This window comes from Dunckerocampus dactyliophorus, chromosome 6 (genome assembly GCF_027744805.1).
Source record: "Dunckerocampus dactyliophorus isolate RoL2022-P2 chromosome 6, RoL_Ddac_1.1, whole genome shotgun sequence".
In the NCBI taxonomy this organism is placed as follows: Eukaryota; Metazoa; Chordata; class Actinopteri; order Syngnathiformes; family Syngnathidae; genus Dunckerocampus; species Dunckerocampus dactyliophorus.
The window spans coordinates 1,724,787-1,744,758 of record NC_072824.1 but is presented as its reverse complement, the minus strand read 5'-3'; the positions used below and the strand labels follow the sequence as shown (position 1 = coordinate 1,744,758).

Here is a 19,972-nt window from a genome sequence, read left to right as displayed (position 1 = left end):
GGAAAATAACTGTTCCTTGTTCTACGCAAGGTTTGGTTGAAAACACAAACATGATGAGACAAAGCAACATCCACAACATTCACATTTGAAATAGCAGCACCCTTAGTAACGATCAAATCAAGAGTGTGCCCTCTGCTGTGGGGGGGTTCCGTCACATGCTGAGTTAGACCAAACATTTCAAGGACAGCAGTGAGTTCATTAGCTACATGGACATGGACGTTCAAGTCCCCTGTAATGACCAGACAGTCCAAATCAGTGCACACAACTGAAAGTCATTCAGTAAAATCATCAATAAAACAAATCTGTTTAAATGCTAATATCAAGCATGGAAGTCTGTTTTAACACCATTTTGAATGACACATACTCAAAAGACGAAAAAAGCCCAAATGACAATTTTTGGGTGAGTATATTGTCCCTGAATATGGCACAAAGATTCAAGATTCAAGATTCAAGAGTTTTATTGTCATGTGCATGGTAAAACAGCAGTTATACCATGCAATGAAAATCTTATTCTGTTCATTCTCCCAAGAAAAGAAAGGAAACACAAGAAAGAATAAGAACATAAGAAACATAAACACATAAACATATATACCAATAAATTAAGCAACAACAACAGAAGAGACATTAATACAAGTAAATAATACAAATAAATAAATAAATAAATAAATAAATAAATAAAGTGCTATGAGTGTGTGCGTGTGTTGCGTGCGGCGTGTGCGAGTGCTTCGTTGAGAAGCCTGATGGCCTGTGGGTAAAAGCTGTTTGCCAGCCTTGTGGTCCTGGACTTCAAACTCCTGTAGCGTCTGCCTGACGGTAGGAGTGTGAATAATGAGTGTTGTGGATGTGTGCTGTCCTTGATGAGGTTGTGTGTTCTTCGTAGGACTCTAGATTTATAAATGTCTTGCAGTGAGGGGAGGGCTGCCCCAACAATGTTCTGTGAGGTCTTGATCACCCGCTGGAGTGCCTTCCTATCACGTGTTGTACAGTTACCGTACCAAACAGTGATGGAGGCGGTAAGGACACTTTCGATAGTGCATCTGTAGAAGCAACTCAGGATTGTGGTGGACATGCCAAATTTCCTCAGTCTTCTCAGGAAGTACAGTCTCCTTTGGGACTTCTTCATAATTTGTTGGGTGTTGTGAGACCAGGTGAGGTCCTCGCTGATGTGTGTGCCAAGGAACTTGAAGGTTTTCACCCTCTCCACCTCAGTCTCATCAATAAACAGGGGTCTATGCGGCTCCTTTTCCCTTGTTCTTGGGTCAATGATCATCTCTTTAGTCTTATCTGTATTGAGAAGGAGATTGTTATCACGACACCAAGCTATGAGGTCCGCCACCTCTCTTCTGTATGATGTTTCAACACCACCAGTGATCAGTCCGATGACTGTAGTGTCATCTGCAAATTTAATGATGCTGGTGTTGTTCTGGGAGCCCACGCAATCGTAGGTGAAGAGCGTGTAGAGGAGTGGACTCAGCACACACCCCTGTGGGGTCCCAGTGCTCACAATTCTTGAGCTGGATGTGCGGTTGTGGACTCTGACTGACTGGGGCCTGCCTGTGAGAAAGTTAAACACCCAGTTACAGAGGGAGGGAGACAGGCCAAGTGTGAGGAGCTTATTTGTGAGTTTGTGGGGGCAGACTGTATTAAAAGCAGAGCTATAGTCTATAAATAGCATTCTGACGTATGTGTCCTGGCCCTGTAGGTGAGAAAGGGCTGTGTGGATGGCAGTGTTGACTGCATCATCCGTGGACCGGTTCTGGCGATATGCAAACTGTAGAGGGTCCACAGTTGCCGCCAGGATGCTCTTTTTGATGTGGGTCATGACTATTCTTTCAAAGCACTTCATAACAATAGGAGTGAGTGCTATAGGGCGATAGTCATTCAAGCAGGTCACGTTGCTCTTCTTGGGTACGGGCACTATGGTGGTGGACTTAAAGCAGGTCGGTACAGATGCTTGTGCAAGCGACAGGTTAAATATGTCAGCAAGCACATCAGCTAGCTCTGATGAGCAAACCCGAAGTGCACGTCCTGAGATGTTGTCTGGCCCTGCTGCTTTTCGTGGGTTTGTTTTGTTTAGAACCCTGCGCACATCAGCTGATGTCACCATGAGAGGTGAGTCCTGTGTGCTCCCCAGGTTCAGCCACCCTCTCTGCTCATCAGGAGTTTGGGTGTCAAAGCGGGCATAGAACTCGTTCAGCTCATCTGGAAGTGTGGTTTGGCTGGACGTGGCTACGCTACTCTGCTGTCGATAGTCTGTGATGTGCTGGAGCCCCGCCCACATGCGCCGAGGGTCTGAGGTGGAATAGTAGCCCTCCAGCTTCTGTCTGTACTGTCTTTTGGCCTCTCGTATGGACCTCCTCAGCTCATATCTGGCCTTTTTGTAGTCATCAGCGGTGCCCATGACAAATGCAGTCGAACGAGCACGTAGCTTAGCCCTTACATCACAGTTCATCCACTGTTTTTGGTTAGGGTATTTTCTGTAATACTTGGTGGTGGTAACAGTCTCTATGCATGTGCTAATGTAGCCAGTAACAGCAGAAGCATATTCATCCAAATCAACAGTACAATCTTCCCTCCCCGCTGCAGTTTTAAACACATCCCAGTTTGTGCAGCCAAAGCAGTCCTGAAGTACTTGATCAGTTTCTTCATTCCACACTTTAACTGCTGTACGTACAGGGGGAGCTTTTTTAAGAAGTTGTCTGTATGTTGGATAAAGGAATATAGAGATGTGGTCAGCCTTACCAAAGTGGGGTCTTGGAACAGCCTTCAAAGCACCTTTCATGTTGCTGTAGACTTGGTCCAGGATGTTATTTTCCCTTGTGGGAAAGCTCACATGCTGGTAATATTTGGGGAGGACAGTCCTGAGGTTACAGTGGTTGAAATCGCCAGATATAATGAATAAACGCACCCACCCCTCTGGTTTGGTCACGTTTCAGAAACAAAGTTGAAATGAGGAGGACCAGACTCAATCAGGACAGACTTAGCTGTGTGTTTGTTGAGCCATCATATATCCCATGAGTATTCCATGATAGCGACAAGGCTCCAAAGCATTATACAGTACATCTTATAGGAACATCTTTTCACAGCCATATGTTTACTGGGGGGGCCATGGTGATCATTCATCGTCCACATGAGGCCACATGTACATTAAAACAGCCCTTTGCGCTCATTAAGAAGCTGATTTAAAGCAATAATTGAAGTACAAGCAATCCAAGTAATTTCAACAGAGCATGCTAGTTCCATTCAGGCTCTATGAGTGTGTGTGTGTGTGTGTGTGTGTGTGTGTGTGTGTGTGTGTGTGTGTATGTTTGTGTGTATGTGTGTGTGTGTGTTTGCTGCTTGGTAATAAAGCCACTGGAATTGCATCACGACTACGCCTTCCTTAACCACAAGCATGGGATTTTACAGCATTGTGTGCAGAGAATGACTGCCCATTAGACGAGCTGCATCCGTTTCTGTTTCTGTCTGTCTCTGTTATTCACTGACACAAAAAGCACACACTTTAGGGTGGTGAAATAGGTGTAGAAGAACCCTATATGTGTGGAGATGCTTCTTTAAGGCTCAGTCAGTGGATGACATTACTCCCCTTCCACCTGAAGACGGCTCGAGCGCGGCACAGGCTGGGAGGTACCGCAACATTGTTAGCCTGAACAGAGGAGCTGGGCTCAGATCTAATTAGCAGCAGAAGCAGCGCCACTGGTTGTTGCATGCTTAAGGGAACAAAAGCAACACGTGTCCAGTTTTTTATGTAACATGCAAATCATTCAGTAACTTGTACTTTAAATGAAAAGTGCACTTGTTTTGAAATCTTGCGGCCTCATCATGGGGAATGCGTGGAGAGGTGTCGGGACGTCCATGCAGTAAACTGTAATACCAAATGTGAGCAGCAGAACTACTTATATCCTCAGTAATGCTGAGCAAATGTCCGAAGAAGAGATACATGCTTCCAGTATTCTGGCATGAGAACATGGCGGCACGGCGGGGAGTTCTTACAGCGTGTCCGACCACAGTGCACCTTGCTGAGCCACACCAGGTGGCTCCACCCGCTCTACAGGTATATCCTGATCCTACCGATCTCCAGGGCGGCACATCGGGGCGCTCAGAGAGTGTGTCCGACCACAGTGCGCCTTTCTGGGCCACCCGCTCTATATCCTGATTCTACCGACCTCCGGGGTGGCACATCGGGGCGCTTGTAATAAAATATACAATTAGGGATAATATCAACAAAATAATACCACTATTCCCTCAAACCAAAGTACTTTTGCTGGCATTACAATGCTGTGTTTTTTGTTATGGATGTTTGTATGGCACCCACTGTTGGGCGTAGTGCATGACTTGGGAGTTTGTGCAGTTCAACAAGTGCGAGTGGTGGTGGTGATGATAAGGAGGAGGAGGAGGAGGAAGCTTTTAGATCAGGGTGCCCATTACACCCATCATGAGCTACTGGTTGATCACGAGTAGTGTGGGTCGATGGCGTAAACGTCACTTTGTAGATGTCATGTGACACCACTCAGCTGACATGAAGCTCCCACCCCTGATAGATGTACAACATGCATACATACTCATGTTTGTAAATATATATATTTGTAGTAGGAGGTAGATGTTTGGGAGCTTTTAAAAGTAGCTCGCAGGCTGAAAAAGTGTGAGCAGCCCTGTTGTACCAATCCTCTCCACTGGGGGGTGCTGTAATCCGGTGCTTTGGGAGGAGTGGTGTTTGCAGCGTGTGCAGAGGAAGAGGAGCTCTTGCTGCTCCTCCCCGCATCTCATCACTGCCTGCTCGGCGAGGCTGCTCCGCGGTGCTCCAGCCTCCGCGTTGACCGCCGCATCGCGTCGTTGACACGCACACACCAACTTCCGCTTGAGAGTCGGCGGAGCTTTTGTTTTGTTTTCTCCGGTTTCGCCTTTACATGCCGTCGCTTGGGGATCGTACCGAACGCCCGCCAGCCCGGTGACGTGCCCCCCTCCCCTTCCCCCGAGCATGTTCACACCAGAGACGAGCACGAGCACCAGCACCGCCCGCTAAGCCACATTTCACCCCGCGTCACTGAGGAGCAGCACCGGACGCCTTTTCCCACCACGATGGGGTTCTACGGCACTTTGAAGATGATTTTCTACAAAGTGAGTACAAAAAAAGCCATCCTGCCGCATTGTGTGCCGCCCCCCTCCTTTTTCGCTCTTTATGATTAGGAGTATTTAACGCGGGGCAGGTTGTTCTGTCACTGCGGAGGAGGACGTAGCAGCGTGCTGCAGACCTCCAGGGACAGCCTGGCCCTTAGCATATTTTGTGTATGTGTTTGTGTGTGTGTGTGTGTGTATATATATGTATGTGTGTATATATATATATATATATTTTCCCCCAGCACATTTAGTCTCTCTTTAGTCATTTACCTGACAACCTCATCTGGCGTCCTGATTTATGGTGCATCGTCACCTCCACATGTACTCCGGTCCTGTCACTCCAAGCATGGAGATGATGTAGTACTAATGTACCCATGCAGTAGTACTCCAGTACTCCAGCCTGAGTTCAATTGGGCTGCATTCCTGGCCAGTTTTCAGCTTTGCTTGTTATGCAGCATTTCTCCTTTTGCGCCTGACCAGTTGCCTGTTGGAGTCACCCACTGTCTTCACTGCCTCCACCGCCACTAAACCCCCACCCCCGTGACATTTTGCATTGGCCCCGGGCTCGGACCGCAGATAATGGGTCACTGTGTCAGCCCGTGTGAGGTAGCATATCCTTCAGGATATCTGCTGTGGCAGCCATGATAAATGAATATGAAGGCGAGCGTACAGAGCGTGTAATACATACACAAGGCTAAGTCAGCCCTGCAGGGTGCCTCACTGGCTTTTTTGTCATAATATATAGATATATTTATAAATATGTGTACATAAATAATTAGTGGTATGTGTGCAAGGCAAGATGGTTTCAAAAGTGCGTTGCTGAAGGATGTTGCTGCTGTCTGTCGAGACCAATCACACGTGAGTGACGGCTGTCTTTAAAAATATCGTCAACTTTTTTCTTTTCTTTTTTTTCCGCCCGCATCCATCCGTCCATCTGTCATGCATTGGGGCCGCCAGATAGGCAATGAAAAGAAGGCTGCGGCGGAAGCGCTCGGTCCATTTACAAACATTCCACTCCCCGTCCTCTTTCCCAGGCTGCACACGCACACAAGAAGAGGCTTGTTAGATATTTCTTCTCTACGCCTTTTATTTTGTTTGATGTTCCCTTACGCACGCACGCACACACACACACATGCACGCACACTCTTCTCACCCAAACAGTCCTCTTTTCCCTGTGACGCTTAAATAGAAAACACACACCCACCCAAGCTCTCCTTGGAACTGCCATTGCTGTGAGATCACCACTTGAAGAACAAGACGCTCAGTTTGTGGAGCCTGATCTTCACCACAAACATAAATACTCTCTAACCCCTACACACACACACACACACTGGAGTGATGGAGACTGGTTAAACACATCTCCCTCCGTACCTTCCCGTCTTTGGTAAACATTGATGCTACATTTCAGTCGCCAGTGTTTGGAGGCGAGGGATGAGGGAAACATGCACATGGAAATATATTGAGACAGGCAAAATGATCCGGTTCATTTTCATTATGGTGTGTTTGATTCATTTATCCATGATCATTGCAGGCCTGGTTGTTGGCCATGTGAGAGAATGAGAGGTGTTGTGTCACCCCTAGTAACGAGTGTTCTCAATGAATGTGAATGGCAGAATCCAGTTAGTTCCAGATGGTACCAAGATGGTGTCAAGCCCAGGTGTTCTGAAGCGGTAGTTGTTTAGTTGGGCCAGGATATACAGTAGTAACCCACCCTTCCATTCCTTTGAGTAAGTCATGCGGTGTGAAAGCGTCTCTCAGAGTGTACTTTCACGTACAAACAGGAGAAAATCACCAATTGTGCAGTAGATCACAGGCTTAATGTCCTTTGGGGGTGGGCTGTCAACGGGGCGCATTAGCGTGCTGGTCATGTACACGTGCTTCTTCTTCTGTCAGTCGCTGTGGTGCATTGATTGTATAGTCTTGAGTTGGCCAGCCTCTTTTTGACACACAAAAGAATGGGCTGCCGTCACTACTGATTCTACACGGGGGGTGCGCTAATTAAAACCTCAAATGGACCCCCCCCCCCCAGTTGTGAGACGTTACTGAAACTGCTGAAATTAGAATGTAAAAACATGTTAGCCTGCTTTTGTAAGGCTAGGCAAACTTTACAGTGGCGTACCCCCTTCCGACCTAAGCCAAACTTAGTGAATCCAACCACCCCCCCACCCCCAAATCCGTTTCAAATCAATTGCAATACATTTGTTCACTTCCTGTATTCCAAACATAGTGTTTGCCAATTTAAAATACACAGGAAAATGATAAGGTAATGTACTGTAACAATGTGGTAAAATAGTTCTTGTCGGCGTAAATGATTCATATAAAAGTCATAATAAATAATAGTAAGTATAAAACAGACAGAACAGAACATAGTGGGTGAGCACGGACTATGAGCTCCCAAGAATGAAGAGTTAGTAGTGAGTGTTGTAGTGATTAGACATACAGTAGCATTGTACGTACGCAGTGGTTCAGGACTCTTATTCCTTGTATTTTGCAAACAACTGCTTGTATTGTTTCTTGAAATCGCTCATCTTAGTGCATTGTTTGAGTTCCTCGCCCAATCCGTTCCATCATTTGATTCCGCATACTGAAATGCTGAGGGTTTTATAAGTGCTTGGAGTTTCATTGTTCGCTAAGGTCATATTTCTCCTCTTGTTGAGAAGACATGTTTGGGTAGCAGGTTATTTTGTTGCTTTATGCATCATTTTAGTTGTTTGAAAATGCACTAGATCATCTGTTTTGCAGTACATTCAGCAAGTGAACTGTACTTTTGTATTTATTTCCCCGTATCTCCACACAATAAGTTAGGTATGGTAATACCAGAGAACAAGTGATGTTTGGTCAAGGACAAATTTGGGGTGGTCGTCCTAATTGTGGCAAAGCATGCTACAACATGCTATGCTACAACATGCACATACATTGACGGTATTTGTATCATCTTTGATTCATACGCAGCTCACTCCTCTTCCATTTCCTCTTTGCTGATCCCTACGGCGTGTCTCCAGTTTGGATGAGGTTCTGACCTGTTCTCCCTGTAGTTGAGTGAATTTCAGGCTGCCAAGATCTAAATAACAATGTTGCCTTTAGCTTTTTATCCACATGTGAATACTTGCAGATACTACGTTGCCGTGGGTCAGGTTGGAGACCAAACTTTAGAAAACGTAGCTTGTCGGCTAGTTGGTTTAAATGCTGTCACAATTCGTAGGACATTGAATGGATGGCAGCTGGACTGTTCAGCTTGTGTTAGAAGACATCCGAGCAGGCTTCATCAGTTCGTGCTCGAAGATGGATGGTTTGAAAGAGTAGCAAGGGAAGGCATCTACGTTAAGGTTGAGAAGTCATCTCCCACACCACCTTTCTCCCACATACACTGCTGTCCTGTCACCCCTTCCCCCTAAGAAATAAACAAGGCACAGCCACCTTTCAGATGGGTCCATGACCATCATTGCATCTGAATTACATCTGAATGCCAACGAAGGTGATACCACCCAGACCACCATCGTTGGCAAGCAGAGGCCCCACTCCATTGTACCCTCACCATCGTCATTTGACACCACTAAAGAGCCAACCACCCCGGTCTGGACCTGCCTCCTCCTTTACAGGATAAATAGATTGGATCTCAGACTAGCGCTGTCCTATCAAGTCTGAGGGGTGTGTGTGTCCCACCAATGACGTGGATGAATGACAATATTCAAAGGCATGTTGTCACAATTGGAGTCACAATTGTCATGTCACTTTCAGAAGCAATGCATTGTTTGTGTTGATTTTAAAGCTGGTTTAGCATATTTTTGTATTTATAAACTCCTGATTTTGCACTGTGTTCAACAAGAGAGGCGAGAAAACGTGCGACCACGAGGATTGTGGCATTTTTCAGGGTGTTGGTTGCGAAAATAGCACTTGACAACCCTGCTGACATTTATTCATGCCCGACCAATGGGGGCTGCATACCGAAGCAACAGACCACTTTGATATTCTCCACCTTTTTATTCACTGAACGTGCTGAAACCAAACCCAATGTAGGTGAAGAAATGCAAAGCAGTTAGCTGCTGTGTATGGAAGGGGAAACCTTTCCTTTATATTTGTCTTCTAACCACACCTTTTCTTCCCAGTGTGCCTCTAATCTGGTTGCCTCATGCGCTTTGTACGTTTACTATATGCCAGATGCCGTGAACAACATAGCTGTGGGCTACAAGTGGCCCTTGGGCCGCACTTGGGACACCTCTGATGTTTTTAGCAGTGTGTTTTTTTGCCAACTTGGAGGACCACACACACACACACAAAGAATTGAGGAACAAGGGCATGCATGTACAATGTATCCATCATTTTGGAAAAGTGCACTTTATGTTGCTCATCAGCCACAAGCCTTATGTGAGACATGAACACATATCTTTCCCTTTTCTGTGCCTTCTAAAGATACAAAAACAGATAAAAAGAGGCAGGTACGTAATGCACGTAATGGGACACAGCTATTCCACCTATAAAGCCTCCTGAGAAAACCTCCAGCAAGGCTCCATTTCCATATGAACCACATTGTTGTATTATTGTTGTTATGAACATTGTTACACCCAAGAACTACCTTACTGGCGTAGTGACACCTCCCCACACTACAGCAGCTAGCTACTAGCCGGCTAGCGACTAGCTTCACCACACGCTCGCTCACAATGCCTCAAGTCGCTAGCCAAAGCTACATATTGGAGCTGCCTCTGCTGCTCCTGTGTTTTTGTTTTTGAGGCTAGGTGTAGCGTTCCTTTCTATGTTGCTATGTGAAATCAATGCACCCAGGAAGGAAGTTCACAAAATACTACAAGTATGACTTGTAATAATAGAAAACCATAAAACCTTGTTGGAGCTTTTTGAAGGTGTTTTAATAGGTGTGTCCCATTATGTGCATTCATTACCTGCCTCTTTTTACCTGTTTTTATATCTTCAGAATGCAAAATCCCCGCCAAAAGCATGCACTTTTCCTTGAACTGTCCATTGGGTAAGCTTGTTAAATCACAGGGGATGTCGAGGTGATGAGGCGGGCGTTTTCTTGCACGTGCTTGATGAGAGAAGGTGGTAGGAAGCAAAGGCATCAATTTCAGACTTTTGCACGAGCTCCTTATTGTTTGCAGAGAGAGGAAAAGGTGGCACGAGTGACGAGTGATTGCTGTGCACTCATTCCAGCAGTTTTTGTGTGTTGTGAGCAGTTTTAGGTGTGGGATGTGATTAGATTGTGAAGGTGTCTTTTTATTTGCTCGGAGTGTACAGTATACAGTGGCGTCTATTCTTTATATCCGTGGAGTCCCCATGCATCAATGCGACGCCTGCACTTTTAATATGCTGCATTGCAGACTCAATGCTAACAACACCGAGGCAATTTACTGAAAAAAAAAACCCCAGCTGTGACCTGCTTCCTGTCTGTAATTTAAGTTTTGTTGGAGTTGGAAGCAAAAGTGCTGTAAAGAAAGAAAATGGAAGGAAGATTCTGTGTTTTTTTTGGTTAGCATGATACGCACTTGCTTTCATTTCTATCTTGTTCTCCAAAAGCTCGTCTTGTTAACAGCATCTTTTATTTCCTGTCTTTCCTCAGATGAAGAGAAAGTTGGACCATGGCCCCGAGGTCCGATCTTTCCCTTCAGGAAAGAAGCCCTGTAAAGGTCCCGAGTATCCAAGGTGAGCTCCTCCACGCCGCATGTCACCTTAGACCGCACGTTGCTATGCATCAAAAGCCACAGAATTAAAAATGGAACAACACACGTATGAAAAAGTAAAAAGTAAAAATAAATCAAAGATGCAATCTTGGGTGACTTCAAACGGAATCATGCTTCCCGACACATTCCAGCCCCCCCATCCCATTCCACCCCATGCATACTTAATGCACATGTTGCCACATTAAAATTCACTCTCAACACGGCCACTTAAGTGTAAGCATGGATCATTATGCTGGCCCATACGCAGGCTCTGCTGTGCATCCAAAGAAATAAGGAGGATATATCCTGTGGTGTGCTTTATTTGTCTTTTATTTATGACTGGCAACATTTCAGTTGTACACGACTTTATTTACCAAGCGCATCTCTACCAAAAACACTCTTTATGCTATTTGGTGCTCATTTGTCATTCATTACATAAGGCATCAAGTCTGAATTCAACACTTGTAATAAAAGCTACCAAGAGTTGAAGCAAGTATTCTTTGAGCCTTTGGTGAGCTACTCAAAATCATCTGGCGAGCTGACAGACCATCATAAGGCTTTATGTTCACAAAACAAATAGTTTAATGAAAGTCGGTACGTACCTCATGAACGTGATATCCACTTCCCCGTGGGACAAAAAGGAGCTAAACAGTGAGCTAGCTAGAGTTAGCCATTGAGGTTTTACAGACTAGTGTTGATTCTCGCGGCAGTACGGGACAAAGTGGGCACAATATGGGTTTTGGCAACGCTACTTGACACAGCACGTAGGGTTTGCCACATCGGTTACTGACATCGGCTTTGAAAGGCATTTATCGGCCTATGTCTGTCACATGTTTTTTTTAACGGAAATCGACTGATACTAACCGGTGGCCGATGGATCGGCGTCTTGCAAATAATAATGCAGGAACATATTTGTGTTGTTTTTTTACACTGGCTGCAAATCGAATGCGCCTGTGATCGTTATATATGTCCTCCCAGCCACCTTCTGTCTTGTTTGCTATCTTCATGCTCTTACAGTTAGGTCCATACATATTTGGACACTGACAAAGGTTTTGTTTTTTACCAGTCCAATGAAACCTATTACTTTCAATATACTTTCAATTATAGTTATATAACAGACGTGCACATAAAGTGCAGACTTTCAGCTTTCATTTGAGGGTATCCACATTCAAATTCAAGAGTTTTGGGGTTTCAGCTACTTAACATGTGCCATCCCATTTTAAAAGGGTCCAAAAGTAATTGGACAATTGACTCACAGGCCATTTGGGGGCAGTTCCTAATTAAACGTATAAAAGGGCTGGAGTTGACTTGAGGCGTGGTGCTTGCATTTGGTAGATTTTTCCTGTGAAGACAACATGCAGCTTGCCACGCAGGTGAAACAAGCCAGCCTTAAGCTGCAATAACAGAAAAAAACACATCTTCAAAATTGCTACAACAGTAGGAGTGGCAAAATGTACAGTTTGGTAAATCCTGAGAAAGAAAGCAAGCACCCGTGAACTCGGCAGCGCAAAACGACTCGGAAGTCCAGGGAAGACAACAGTGGTGGATGATTCATGGGGAAGAGAAACCTCTTCACAACAGCCAACCAAGTTAGAAACCCTAAAGAAAGTAGGTGTGTCATTGTCCAAGTCTACCGTAAAGAGAAATACAGAGGGTTTGGTTTAGTTTATTTGAACATGAAGGTTCCAATGGAATACATCTCATGAATCATCCTTTCACAGTTCCACATGTCCAAAAGGAGTAGGAAGAAGCAAAGCTTATTTAATCCTACCCCCCATCTATTCCACATCTAGTACAGTACATATTATTCACTTCCTGCATTCCATCTCATATTTTATATGACAATCATTATAATAATACAGTCAAACCTGTCTTAGCGGCCACCTTTATAGAACAGCCACCTCCCTATAGCAGCCACTGAAAAATCCCCCCCAGCAAATGTACATGTTATAGACCCTGTGTATAGCAGTCACCTGTCCAACGCGGCCAGCGGCCACCCATTTTGTCTCCCTTGGTCAATATCTGCCTGCATATAGCGGCCAAATTACCAACTCAAGTAGAAGCTTCATGCACGAAAAAGTTTCGTTTTTCAATCAATGAAGCCGTCGTGTGTAGACTTTAATTAGTGAGTCCTAGCTCAGTCACAATCATTCACAAGATCCACACAAACTGTCAGTTGTTCCACATAAAAAAGCCGTCTTCTTTTGAGCTTGCTATTTCCTGGTCAAACATGTAACTTTAAGAGCATTTGCACCAAAACATTACCGCAAATTAGGCTGGGAACAGGACGTGCTCCCAGCGACGCTACAATAAAAAAAAAAAAAACATGTGCTAGCATGCATGCGGCAGCGGGAGCAAAACTGAGTTCGGTTGTACTTAATTGAAGTATTTTAGAATGTACCCACGTTATTTTTCATCAATCCTCATCCACAAATCCATCAAAGTCCTCATCTTCTGTATTCGACACAAACAAAGCCGTCTTCTTTTCCGTTCGCTACTAGTCTGTTAACTTGTCAGTGTTATTCAGCTCCGAAGCAAAGAAGGAAACTTCTCCTGTTGCTTCTGCCAACTTTATTTATTGAACGCGGCCACCAGACAGCAGCTCAGAACACACACACATCTCTCAGCATCGTCTCTCCTTCCTGCTTGCCCACAAGGCAAAGGTTAAACAAGCCCCACTACATAGCTGTCCAGCCAATGCCTGTAACAAGTGACACCGTTTATTTCCTGGTGTGAGACAATGTGCACAATGTGTTTCAATACTGTAATGCCGCTTGTTGTGGGGAAGGAGAGACTCACGTCGCCGATGCACTTTAATGGCTTTATTAACAGCGGAGAACACTGCAGGACTTTACATCCACGCCAAACATAAACACACTTCCCAACTCTCTCCAAACTCACAGCTAGCACTGAGCCTAGCTCTCCTGCTCGGGACGCCCACCGTCACTTGCCCTCACTTCCTGATGAACTAAAGCTGTAATGACAACTCTGCCGTATAAAAAGTAAAATATTAAAAACAAGCGTAAGACATTACTAGCACAGCTTTGTTCTGTGGGTGGTGGATATATTCTATCAGTTATTATTAAGCCTCTAGCTTCCTTTTAGTAAGTAAAAACCTTGGCTATGATTGCACTACATTGCCATGTAGACCTACAAAGTACACTTGGAAGAACAAGAGGTGAATAAATGTATTGCAACTGATGTGAAACTGATGAGGGGTAGGATTAAATAAGCTTTGCTTCTTCCTACTCCTTTTTGGACATGCAAAATTGCAAAAATTGCAAAAAACTCATGCATGTTCAGGTTTAAAACCATGAACCATGATAATAACAAGCCTAGTAGTGCTGTACAACTTTTATCCGCAGTCCGCAGTGCCCTCTACTGGTCAACATTATTATTATTATTCTTCCCCCCCCCTTTTTTTTTCTTTCTTTTTTTCCTCTACTGGTCAACATTCAAACTGGACGCCAACCTGTCTATAGAGGCCACCTGTCTATAGCGGCCACTTTTACAGAATCCCTCTAGTGGCCGCTATAGACAAGTTTGACTGTAATTAACAGTAAAAAAAACAAAAACAAGCTTGACAGAACAATCATTGTGATGATCAAGACTCTTCTGCCTTGTATTTAGCAAACATCAACTGCTTGTATTGTTTTTGAATTTACTCATCTCTGTACATTGTTTGAGTTCCTTGCTCAATCCTCAGTGAATCATGTCTTGGGTTCACTGCAGGCTACAAGCTCATAAGCCTCAAGAATAGAAAGGCCACATTGAACCTTGTAAAAAAACACCAGCACAGTTGTGAATGAACATTCGTAAAACCAAGATCTACCTCTACTGGAATGATGGCAAGAAAAAAGTGATACAGCTCATGATCCAGAGCATGCCATGTCTTGGGTAAAACATGGCAGAGGCAGTGTGATACAAGCCACATTGAACCTTGCTATAAAGCCCCCCACAAAAGACAGAAAAACGCCAGCACAGTTGTGGATGAACATTCTTTGGACAGATGAAACCAAGATCAACCTCTACCGGGATGATGGCAAAAAAAAAAAAGTATGATTAAAGCGTAATCCAGCTGATGAGCCAAAGCATACCATGTCTGGGGTAAAACATGGCGGAGGCAGTGTGATGCTTGGGCAGTGGCACGCACTGCCAGCGGCACTGGGTCACTGGTGTTTATTGGCGATGTGACACGGGACACAACCAGGCGGATGAATTTTGAAGTGTCTCAAATCCAGACAGACTGAAGGGCGGCGTGTTGTACTGCCGACGGACAATGACCCAAACATCCTGCCAGTGAAGCAGACCAGGACTTTATTAAAACAATGAGGAGGGATATTGAGCATACATTTCACCTCTTAAAGACTAAAGTTCAGAAACAAAGGCCCACGACCAAACAGCAAACAGTGCAAACCACTGCTCAGCAGGCCTGGCAGAGCATGAAAGAGGAGGAAACTGCGTCTGGAGGTGTCCATGAGTTGAAGACTTCAGGCGGTCATTGCCAGCAAAGTATTAGAAATGTTACTTTCAGTTTATTTGTTTGTTACTTTTGTTAATGAAGGGGTTGTGTTCCTCACATTTTCATGTTCAACCCACTGAATTAAAGCTGAATGGATTCATGTGAAATGAGAAAAACTTTGTCTCTTTCCAAATATTTATGGACCTAACTGAATGTTTCCCCCCCGCAGCCCTACAGGACTGGTCCCTTGCCCTGCCACGCCCACCACCTTCGGCCACATTAGGACCGCCAACGGTCAGGGCCAGCAGAGGCGGCGGATCACCTCCATCCAGCCGCCCACGGGGCTCCAGGAATGGCTCCGAACATTTCAGGTCAGCACGTTAGGACTTTTATTCCAGAAAAGAGAAGGGGGGTGGGAGCAGATGTTGTCCCTAATCAATGTTTCCTTGGTGTGCCACCTTGGTGTGCCAGATAATTGTTGTTTTTCGTTGTTGCCCAGCGCATCACGGTGGGCACTGTAGCGTGGAATTGGAATTCGCCCAACCTGGTGGGGGATACAAGCATGTTGGTGGTATTAAAAGGTGGAACAGATGCTATCTGATGTGAGGCGTTATTAATACCAAGACGCTGCTCATCTTGCTTCCTTCAAGATGGCCGACATCACAACTCTATTGACACTTGAAAACATCCACTTTACACTTCTATTCATGGCGGTTATGTTCTCAGCAATTGGGATATGACCAATGTTTTCCACTGAAAAACAGATGATAGAAACATTCATTGTTTGGCAAAAAATCAGCAAATTCGCGTGGATGTGGATGCTGCCTGGTGAATATGCGAGATTCACTGTACTGTCAGGAAGCAGAAGGACAAACAACCATCATAGGGATGGATTTTATTTTCATCATATTATTACTATTTTAATATACAGTAATTATCCATCGTTTATGGACATTAATTGGCTCCAGACCCGACACTTTTTTACCATTATTAGAGTCCCCTAGACATGAAATAACACCCCATAGTCACCTTTACACTCCTATTACCCAATATAGTAGACATAAGAGAAAGTAAGACACAGAAAACCTGACCTTCTAAATATGGGTTTTAACATGATTAGAACCCTCTAGACATGAAATAACACGCCTATAGTTATTACCCAATGTAGTAGACATTAGTGAAAATGAGACAAATAAGACACGGAAAACCTGTTTGACCTTCTAAATACGGCTTTTAACATGATTAGAGCCCTCTAGACATGAAATAACAAGCCTATAGTCGTCTGTACACTCCTATTACCCAATATAGTAGACATAATAAGAGAAAATAAGACAAATGAGACACAGAAAACCTGTTTACCTTCTAAATACACAAAGGATGTTGTAAGGTTGACTGGACCCTACCGCTTATTGATCCAACTTCCGTCGGGACTCACTTTTGTTGTTTGTCACCATAATCAGTACATCGTAATCGGTGTACTGGCATTATTGTCATTACATACATTATTATTACATTCATGGTCTGAAAATGTTGACAATAATGTTGTTAATCGGCAATAATTAGTAGGACAGTTATCGTCCAGCAAAATGAGTTATTGTGACAGGCCTAGTTGGCTTCCGTGTGTTTCAGTCTCATGTTTGGACTGGGAACACCTCATCAAAAATATTTTCCCAAGCTTTCGATATGAACTAATCGTCCGTTTAGCATCTTTGTTCCTCAGAAGAAGAATCAGTGCTGAAGTTGTTTTTGATGTTGTGATGTAAGAATTCCATCCCAGAAGTATGAAATGGAGACGGCTCGCTTGGTGTTTCCCTTCTGATGTCTCAAGCGTTTCATCAGCCTCCCCGTTGCAGCCATTAGCAGATCAAACCCGCCGCTTCTTCTGCACCACGCTGTGGGAGTGGCTTATTAGGTCACATGATATTTGTACTTCTCCACATTTTTAGATTGATCGCTCCCCCGCTGTTGTGTTGAAAAGCCGCATGGGTTTGGGGAGGAATGATCTGCTCAGTCTTTCAGCGGAGCAGGGCAGTGATAGTAATCTGCCACTCAGACTGCTCTTGCGTCAGGAGATGATGCTGCGTTTGTATGTCCCAGAGCTATATTTTGTTGCAGTGGGAACACAAGATGAGGGCATGATTGTGCACATGCGCAGTTTAGAGGGAACGTTGCAATGGTCTAGACAATCTCTTTACCGTAGTCCTTCTGTTAGTGTTTATGTTGGAATGCATACCTTTGTGTAGGATTTATGTCTGACAATGTGAAGTGTTTGGTAAACCTGTTAGGATGTGGCAGAGCCTTACACGTCCATGATAAGAAGAGCAAGGCTGCAAGAGGTCCAAGTGATGTGGGATGCAGCAAAGTCATGTAAGACATGAGTGGCTCCAGCACCAGCATCTCTCCCTCAAGCCATTGGCCACCAACGTGCAGGTTGCCGGCATGAGCCAGATGTTCCGCCCCGGCGCGCTGTCTGTAATCCTTGTTAGTTTTCTGTGCTTTGCAGAGGGAAAACACGCCATGGGCCGTAGACAGCCAAGCATGCGTTCAAGTCAGGGAGGAACAGGCTCCCAAAGTTCTAATTGTGCTGCACTGTCATCAAGTTTGCCACACTTCTGCTTTGCGTGCTTGTTGCTAGAAACCAGCTGGTGCCCCCAGCCATCCACTCCCGGCCGCTGCCGCTTCAGAGGGCACGTCTGGAGCAGTTTGGGCTTAGCACAAGAAGGCAGCATGTTGTTAAATAAAAAAACAAGCTTACATAAGCACCCAGAGGACTCCTGGTGGCTGATAATATGCCACCTGTTGCCCCCTCCCCGTCTTAAGTGTGAGCACTTGTTGAGGGGCTCAGTATACAAAAAGTAAACAATTCCAACTAATGTTGCTGTAGGAGCATCTGCAGCACTGCGTAAAAAATAAAGCTCTTTGAATGACTTCTTATTGCAATATGAGAATACGTCCTTTATACTGGAGGGATGGAACTAGGGCTGGGCGATACATCTATTTTTATTACGTAGATATTTATTTTTAAGTACGATATCAAAAAACAACCATATCATTCATATCGATATAGACTGGATTTGCGCTGTATCTCCCTCATCTCTGCAGTGTGTTTGAACTCCTGACCCGCCCCCCTCCGTGCATGCAAGAGGAGGGGTGGAGCAGAAGCCCGGCTGCGGTGGAAGAATTAGTCAGAATGTGGCCCTAACACTCTGTTGTAGCTCAGTAAGTTGGAGGTACTTCGTATTCAGAGCATGAAAACATCTTTTTTTTCCACCTTAAAACTTGCCACATCTGTGGCATTGTGCTGTACAGGTGCTGCACATTTCAGAGTGGCCTTTTATTGTGGGCAGTCTAAGGCACACCTGTGCACTAATCATGGTGTCTAATCAGCATCTTGGTATGGTACACCTGTGAGGTGGGATGGATGATCTCAGCAAAGGAGAAGTGCTCGCTATCACACATTTAGACAGATTTGGCAACAATATTTGAGAGAAATGCTGATATTGTGGATGTGGAAAAAGTTTGACATCTTTGAGTTCATCTCATAAAAAATGGTAGCAAAAACAGAAGTGTTGCGTTACATTGGCTGCATAGATTCAAGCCAGCAAGTTCCAAAGTCCAAATGTGGGTTATGATTCCAATTTTCTTCAGTGCTTTTTTTTTGTTGTTGTTGTTCAAAGGAGAATCCTCCAGTATGATTGCTTAAAAGCTGTTTCCATGGCAGCCTGTCATGGAACAAACTTTGAATGCAGAAGGGTGTGAAAACGATCTTAGGTATGGATCTGATATCTGTGCTGTGTTTGTTGCAGAGCTGGACAGGGCCCGAGAAGTTACTGGCGCTGGACGAGCTGATTGACAGCTGCGAGCCCACGCAGGTCAAGCATATGATGCAGGTCATTGAGCCGCAGTTCCAGCGAGACTTCATCTCCCTGCTGCCCAAAGAGGTGAGGAGGCCGCTTCCATTCAAGACTTTTTCTCTCGCCGTCCTACGTAGAGGCGCATGGTTCTTCCCCCTCGTCTTTTAAGCGAGACGTGCAGCTCCTGAATGGAAAAAACCTGACACGTCTAATCCGGCCGCAGCCCTCCCGCACGTCATTCACAGCGCTGAGGAGAGGAGAGATGCTTGTTAAGCAGCTGACTCCATTGTACATGATAGGCACGCTGCAGCCCTGTTTGCATCTGTACTGCTTCTGAAGCAGCAACCTCTACGGTCACTTACGTTTTTTTTCAGGTTGCAAGGCAAACTTACACACTTCGTCCGTACGGCCAGCGTCTGTCTTTCCTACATTTCGCTGATGTCAGGTTTGGCCAAAATGTCAATTTTCTTTCCTACGTCAAACTTGCAGACTTGTGGACATACGTAATTAGTGCTTTTGAGAAAAGTAGCCCAACAGGAGGGTTCCAAACACCTGGTCCAGGCAGGATGTTGTTGTTTACACAGCAGTGTGTACTCCTTTCAGGTGCTCTTAAGTTCTAGTTGAAAGTGGATCTAGCCCTAGCATATTAGCATTGTGATCCATTGACCCTCATGAGAGCACATTGTTGAATTTGTCATGCAAAAAAAAAAACGCAGCATGTGGCAGTGTGTGTTTGTGGGCTCAGATTGTTGTTAGTGTAATGAAAGGACAATATTTCCCAGCAACACACATCATTGCCTCCAATGACGCCATAATGCCCCCTCCCTGACTGATCATGCAGGCACAGACAGACATGCTGCCCTAAATAA

The 19,972-nt window shown here is 44.8% G+C and overlaps 1 protein-coding gene across 1 annotated transcript in view; it reads left to right on the top strand.

The window, feature by feature from the left end:
* Positions 1-4,710: 4,710 nt before the first annotated feature.
* Positions 4,711-19,972, top strand: part of fbxw7 (F-box and WD repeat domain containing 7) — a 35,000-nt gene continuing 19,738 nt past the window's right edge. The window contains exons 1-4 of the mRNA XM_054780301.1: positions 4,711-5,118; positions 10,688-10,770; positions 15,479-15,620; positions 19,056-19,190. Coding sequence (XP_054636276.1) covers positions 5,080-5,118; positions 10,688-10,770; positions 15,479-15,620; positions 19,056-19,190 — 399 coding nt within the window. The 5' untranslated portion in view covers positions 4,711-5,079. The remainder of the gene's footprint in view (positions 5,119-10,687; positions 10,771-15,478; positions 15,621-19,055; positions 19,191-19,972) is intronic.